General features: G+C 47.5%; 1 protein-coding gene across 5 annotated transcripts in view; it reads left to right on the forward strand.

Moving 5' to 3' along the window:
• Positions 1–4717, forward strand: part of UNK (unk zinc finger) — a 46080-nt gene extending 41363 nt beyond the window's left edge. For all 5 annotated transcript variants that reach the window (XM_063351819.1, XM_063351820.1, XM_063351821.1 and 2 more), the window contains one exon: positions 283–4717. In XM_063351819.1, the coding sequence (XP_063207889.1) occupies positions 283–438 (156 nt within the window). In that variant the 3' untranslated portion in view covers positions 439–4717. The remainder of the gene's footprint in view (positions 1–282) is intronic.
• Positions 4718–6067: the final 1350 nt, after the last annotated feature.

The following is a 6067-nucleotide window of genomic DNA, read 5'->3' on the forward strand; positions in this document are numbered from 1 at the left end:
TTACACTCCCTGACAAACAGCCCCTCCCCATCTTTCCTGTAGGCCCCCTTTAGGGAGTGGAAGGGGCTCTGAGGTCTCCCTGGAGTGTTCTCTCCTCCAGGCTGAACCCCCCCAGCTCTCTCAGCCTGTCCTCACAGCAGAGGGGGCTCCAGCCCGCTGATCATCTTCATGGCCCTCCACTGGACCCGTTCCAACAGGTCCATGTCCTTCTTGTGCTGAGGACTCCAGAGCTGCATGCAGTACGCTTGTGCTTATGTTTTGCCCTGTCCCCCTCTTTTTCAGGCGGTATTTCAGATGCAGTCAGTGAAATGCCTTAAGTGTCAGGAGGAGAACCGGGTGGTGTTACCGTGCCAACACGCAGTGCTGTGTGAAACGTGCGCCGAGGAGGGCGAGTGCCCCATCTGCCATCCCAACAGGCCCCATTCTCTCCAGTCGTGACCTTCCAAGGACACTTGTTCTAATCATATCGTATAGGACTTTTTAACTTTATACATACGTAGATATATATGTATGTGTACATATATATATGTATGTGTATATATATATGTATATACGTGTGTGTATGTGCATGTTTGTGTATGTGTATGTATATATATATGCACACACACGCACATACACACATACAACAAAAATTAGTTGCAGAGCACTTTTTAATATTTTACATCCCGTATCTAAACTGCCCCTCACCCGTGCCCCACTAATTCTAACTCTTGAGGAACTTTGAGAGCTGTTTTTAATACAGATCAAAGGGCCATTTGCAAAGAGTCTGTGTTTCTCCTCTTTTCTATTTAGGTGATAACAAATTTTTGACTATTTCCAGAAGGATTTAGAGTGGGCAAGAGGGGCTTCCATGTGCTTTCCAGAGGAAGAGTTGAGATCACAGGGAGGATCAAGGTGGATTGAAACGACTCGTTCATGTCTTCAGTCTCCCTTCACTTTCACTGACCCAGCTCGGTTAAAGCTGTCCTCCCTGATGGAAGCTCTGCTGGGTGCCTGCCTGGTGGGCCTCACGTTGCCGATCTCTGAATGTGCAGGAACTTTGTCTGCCATTTAATCAGCAAAGTTCGCTTTTTAAAATTTTTTTTACACTCTTTGTATATTTGTATGAAAAGGAGAAAAGGGGGGAGGGGGGGAAGTATTGGACCTAGAGCAAGCCAAGCCCCAAAATTCAGTGAGTAGTGTTCATTGCTGATACAGCTAACGTGTTCCAGGTCTGAGCAGCCTTAGAAGTATTGCCCTTGGGTCAGCTAAAGCCCTTTATGAAAGGAATATGGATGCACAGATTAGTTGTCTCCAGGCACCCCTTTGTCTAGAGACTTTTTACTGTTTCAGGCCAGATTAGTTTTCTTTTAGCCAGAGGGACCTGTTTCGTAGTCACTGCTGAAACGCATGAAACAATTCCAGGTAGTTGGGACGCTTTTGTTGAACAGAGTTGATGTTTCCTGTGTCAGCACCTCCAGGATGGGTTATGGAATGCTGGGTCCCAGAAGCCCTCATGCTTCATGATCACGTACGCCTCTGGTGACAGAGAAAGTCCAGCGTGACAAAGAAATGCCACCAGTTTAGACCATACCGGTAGCTGAGCTTTCCTGTGACTTTCTTTACCAGTGTGTCCATTAGGTTTTTACATCAGGTGGATTGCAGTAACCTGCTGGGATCTCAACCAAAAGGCCACTCAGTTGACTAAACATTTTTACTTTGCACAGGGAATGGTGCCTGTGCTACCCCTCCCTGACCTGGAAAAGCACTGGAACCTCCAGCAGCCCACTGTTGTAGGAAAACAGAATTTTTACCGGAGCCTCTCAGAAAGCTTCATATTTAATGCAAAGACATAATTAGGTTTGCTTCCATAATTCCACCTTTCCTTTACATGGAAGGGGTTAATATGCATTCCCAGATGATCTCTTAAGTGCAGCTCTGTGTAGTTCTTTTTTATGTTTTTCCCATTAACTTGTTTTTGGGTTTTTTTGGTAAAAATGCTTTTTTTTCCATGTGTATTTTATTGTAACTAGCATCAGTTTTTTTAATTTTTTTTTTTATGGAGAGACACTGTTGAGTGATTATTGTGGCTATGTTGTTTGGGTATAGCCTTTGAATGTCTGTGCCATGGGGCAGCACATCTGCCTTGGTCTGATCTTAAGGAAAGACCTTTTATTAAGATACGTGAACATTTCTTTTTTTTTAGGGAAAAAAAAAAAAAAAGAAAAAAGGGGGGGGGGGGAAGAAAAAGCCCAATTAAGATAAAAAAAATTTACTAAAAAGTTTTTGTAACTAACTTAAATCATAGGAAATAAACTCTTGAATCAGGTCTTTAATATTTATAAGAACCGGAGCTGATCAGCCTGTTTTGGCTATTGGTTTGTAACACTTTTTATCAGCGTGGTGGTTTATCTGCTCCGCGGGGCTGGTCAGGGTGACGCTGCCTTTGGCTAATCCTCTGTTTTCAGAACTTTCCGGCACCCGGCTGCCTGACTGCATTTGATTCCCCCAGGGGCTCTTCACGTTGTCCCTTCTCTTCAGATGAACCGTGTCCCCTGAGGGCAGCTCAGTCTGCCTCGGCGGGACACTCATTCCCGGTGGGATGCAGGGCTGTCTGGTCTAGGGGGAAGAGCGATGTGCCCCCAGTTTCTGGGGCGATACACTGCTTAGGCAGGGGGCTACGAGGCAAATTCCAGAGCAGAGAAAGCACGTTTTTTTTCCGTTTTGAGTAAAACAGTTTTTCTGTTTTGAAACTTATACTGAAGGACCAAAGAATTCAAAACTTTCCCCTGTTTGTGGCCGTCAAATTTTAACTTTCCCTTGCCACACTGCACTCCTGGCAGAAGAGCCTGAAGGAATTAGCACTAGCCCCTTCCCTTGCCCCCACCCCAGCCTGTCTCAGCGCTCTCTTTGCACAAGCACGTCGCCTGTTTCTCGCTTTCCTCTGGTTCTCTAAGAAACACTTTCTAAATTTAGGTTTCTACGAATTCGTTTGCTGCTTTAAAAAAAGAAATAAAAATATCTGAAATGTGAATTACTTTCTTAAGCATCAGATGGAAAAGAGAACTTCATCTTTGACTATTTTGTGAATATGTTGGGCGGGGGGGGGCCAGTCGTGTGACAGTTTTGTACCTGAGTGAGGTGAGAGCAGGGGCAAAGGGCAGCGTTTCTGACCCGCTGCAGCAGTTGTTCCCGCCTGCCCCGCGCAGGGAGGATGAACTGCGCTCGCAGCACTGCGTTTAAGGCTTAGGAGTCTGGGGTCAGCTTCTGTATGGTGTAAAAAGAGTCTTGTCGAAATAAACCTGGTGCTAATATGTACAGCCCCTGTAATGTACTGTCACGCTTCCTTTTGAAGCAGGAACTCCCTTTTACAGGACACGCAGTAACACATATTTGGCCGAGTCACGCTTCAAAACAGAGTTTTGGTCCATGAGGCTTTCTGCTGAGCAGCCCATGAACGTGCCTGGGTCCTGCCTCTTCACACAGACTCCTTATTGGATCATGCCGTTTTCCTCCCCAAATTTTTGGGAGCGGCGGAAGCGTTGACCTCGGGGACTAGTTGTGCAGATCGGACGCTTCTGAGCTAAGAGCCGGGGGCAGGGAGTCTTCATTGTGCTGTGAAACCGCAGCATCTTAAAGGTCACTAAACTTTTAGGTTATTATGGAGAACCAATATAGAAGCAGATGGCTCAGGACAACACCAGCCTGGGTAGATAGTTATCAAAAAGCAAGGCTAGAGCTGTAGAGGATAGCCAGGAGCTGGAGAATTTTGGCATCGCTTTGGGCTAACAGGACCACTTTCAGATGAGCTCCAGCCTTAGCTGCTGGAGCCACGTGCCAGCTGTGGCGTAGGAGGGACCGGGGGAAGTCTCCGAGCTGGAGCACAACATTTTCCTTAAGCAGATTCCCTCCCGCCAAAGGGGAATCGCTGCAGCTGATCCCCTGCCGAAGGGTTTTATACTTTCCGTACACCTCTGAAGCTGAACCTGAGCCGCTTGCAAGGCTTGTGCAGCTGAGACGATGAAGAGAAGTCCTTCCCCTGGGAGGAAGCCCGTAACACTGAATGGACTCAGTAATTCATTGCTGTTCCACCAGCCTCCGAACCTTCTCTCTTTCTTCTTTTCCCCCATCTGAGAAGGAAGAATATTACCAGTGTTTTCCTCCAGAATTATAATAATCCTTGGAGCGATGGCCAACAGCAAAATAGATGTTACTGATGTAAAACCTAGTATTTTAAAGGTGAAGTATTCCTGCAAACTAGTGACTGCATCGGAGAGGTTTCTGGGGCTTCCCCACTCCGTAGTTTCCAATGTTAAAACAAAATAAATACAGTATACGTTTTAAAAAATAATAATAATACACACTGCAGTATTTCTGGTGGCACTTCTTGAGCAGTCTCTTCCCCGCTTTCCCCAGGAGGAAGGGCACTGGCCAGAAGCGCCCCTAGTCCTTGTAGAAGTTGGCAGAATGGTGATCGGTGGTGTGTAAAACGTGTTGTTGATTCCATGTATAGAACTGTGATTTCAGCTGTCGTTCTCTCGTACTCTGTAAATATGTGTTTTGGCTGTCGGAAACCTGGTTTAGACTCTTTTCTTGGCAGAGTGAATTTGCATGTGGGGCTGGAAAGAACTCAATCTGTGTCACAGTTTCCAAGGGCAGGATGGATTTTTTTCTTTTTTTAGAGGACAATAAATTTTTATTTTTTTGCTAAGAAAAAAAAAATAATATAATAAAGCAGTGTGTGCGTGCATGTGTGCCGGGGTGTATGTACAGCCCCATGCCCTGCTCTGGGGCTTGGGGAGGAGCGGAGAAGTCTGTGCGACGGAGCCCACAAGGGAATACATCTCTGGGGCCAATTTTGCCTTCTGCCTTTAACACCACCAATAATTTCTTCCTGAGCTCCCTTCGGACTCAAACCCCTGTTTCGGGGGGGTTTGCCCTTCACCTTTGTGATGGAGGCGCAATGGAAGAGGGGGAGAGTCGTTGCGGTTTGGTTGGGGAAGGGCTGAAATTCCACTGGAAATGGTAGAAGCACAGAGAAAAGAGTGTTTTGTCACCCAGATTCTGAGTCTGGACAAGAATTTCTCTCTCGGCGTCTCCCACAAGAGCCAGGCTGGGGGCTCTCCCTGCCCCCCCATCCTGCGGGGGACACCAGCATTTACAGCGTCACACACAGAGTTTCATCTGTTGGCACCCAAAAGAACGCGCCTTACGTATGGATACAAAAATTACCTTTAATTTTTGGTCTAGTTAATGCTTCAAAGAGGCATCACCCACTTGCCCTTAGTCCAATCACAACAATAATCCAAAATCGCCCAATGTGGATGATTAGTAATGCAATAAAACTGGTAGATGTCAGTGCCTGCCCCCTTCCCTCTTGTGTTGAGGGCAATCTGCCTGTGTTGGGGTTCCTCACCAGGGTGACGATGATGGTGGGGATTTCTTCCTCCTCAGGCTTGCCTTTGCTAGGAGCTGGTTTTGTGTGTCTCAAGCCATATTTCTTAATGTTTAGGCGACTCTCCTTCTGGTCCACAGGGCGAGTTACACTCTGATTGTTAAAGGTTTATTAGTCCTTTCTCTGTAAAAGGTGGGAAAAGACTTACACAGCTGCCTGGAGCTGAGCAAAAACTTAAGCTAAACCACCTTGAGTAACGCAGCACAAGCAAAGCAAGGACCCTGCGCCGGAATCTTACTCCTCTGCAGAGCTACAAGGACCGAAACGAGTGATTTAAACCAGCAAATGGCTTCCTTGTGAGCGAGCAGCGCCTTAATCCCTCCTGCTGCGGGTTCGGATGAGCCTGGCCATGGCATATCGATGCCAAAGGAGCTTTCCCCCACCCCCCCCCTCCACCCCCTTCCCACCCCCGCATAGAGGGCTTGGCCTGAACTGACCCAGTGGTTGCTGAGCCCCCCAGGAGCAGCTGGTGCTCCGGCTCCCAGGGGGACGAGGTGATGCTTTAATTCCCCGGGATGCAGCAGCTCCCAGGGACCCGTTGCAGCTCACACACAGCCACCCCCTTGCGGGGTAAAGGCGGGGGTGGAGGGCGTTGGCGGGGGTGGAACAGAGGGAGCTCCAGATTTAGAATTA

The sequence above is a fragment of the Chroicocephalus ridibundus genome, chromosome 14, assembly GCF_963924245.1.
Source record: "Chroicocephalus ridibundus chromosome 14, bChrRid1.1, whole genome shotgun sequence".
Taxonomy (NCBI): Eukaryota; Metazoa; Chordata; class Aves; order Charadriiformes; family Laridae; genus Chroicocephalus; species Chroicocephalus ridibundus.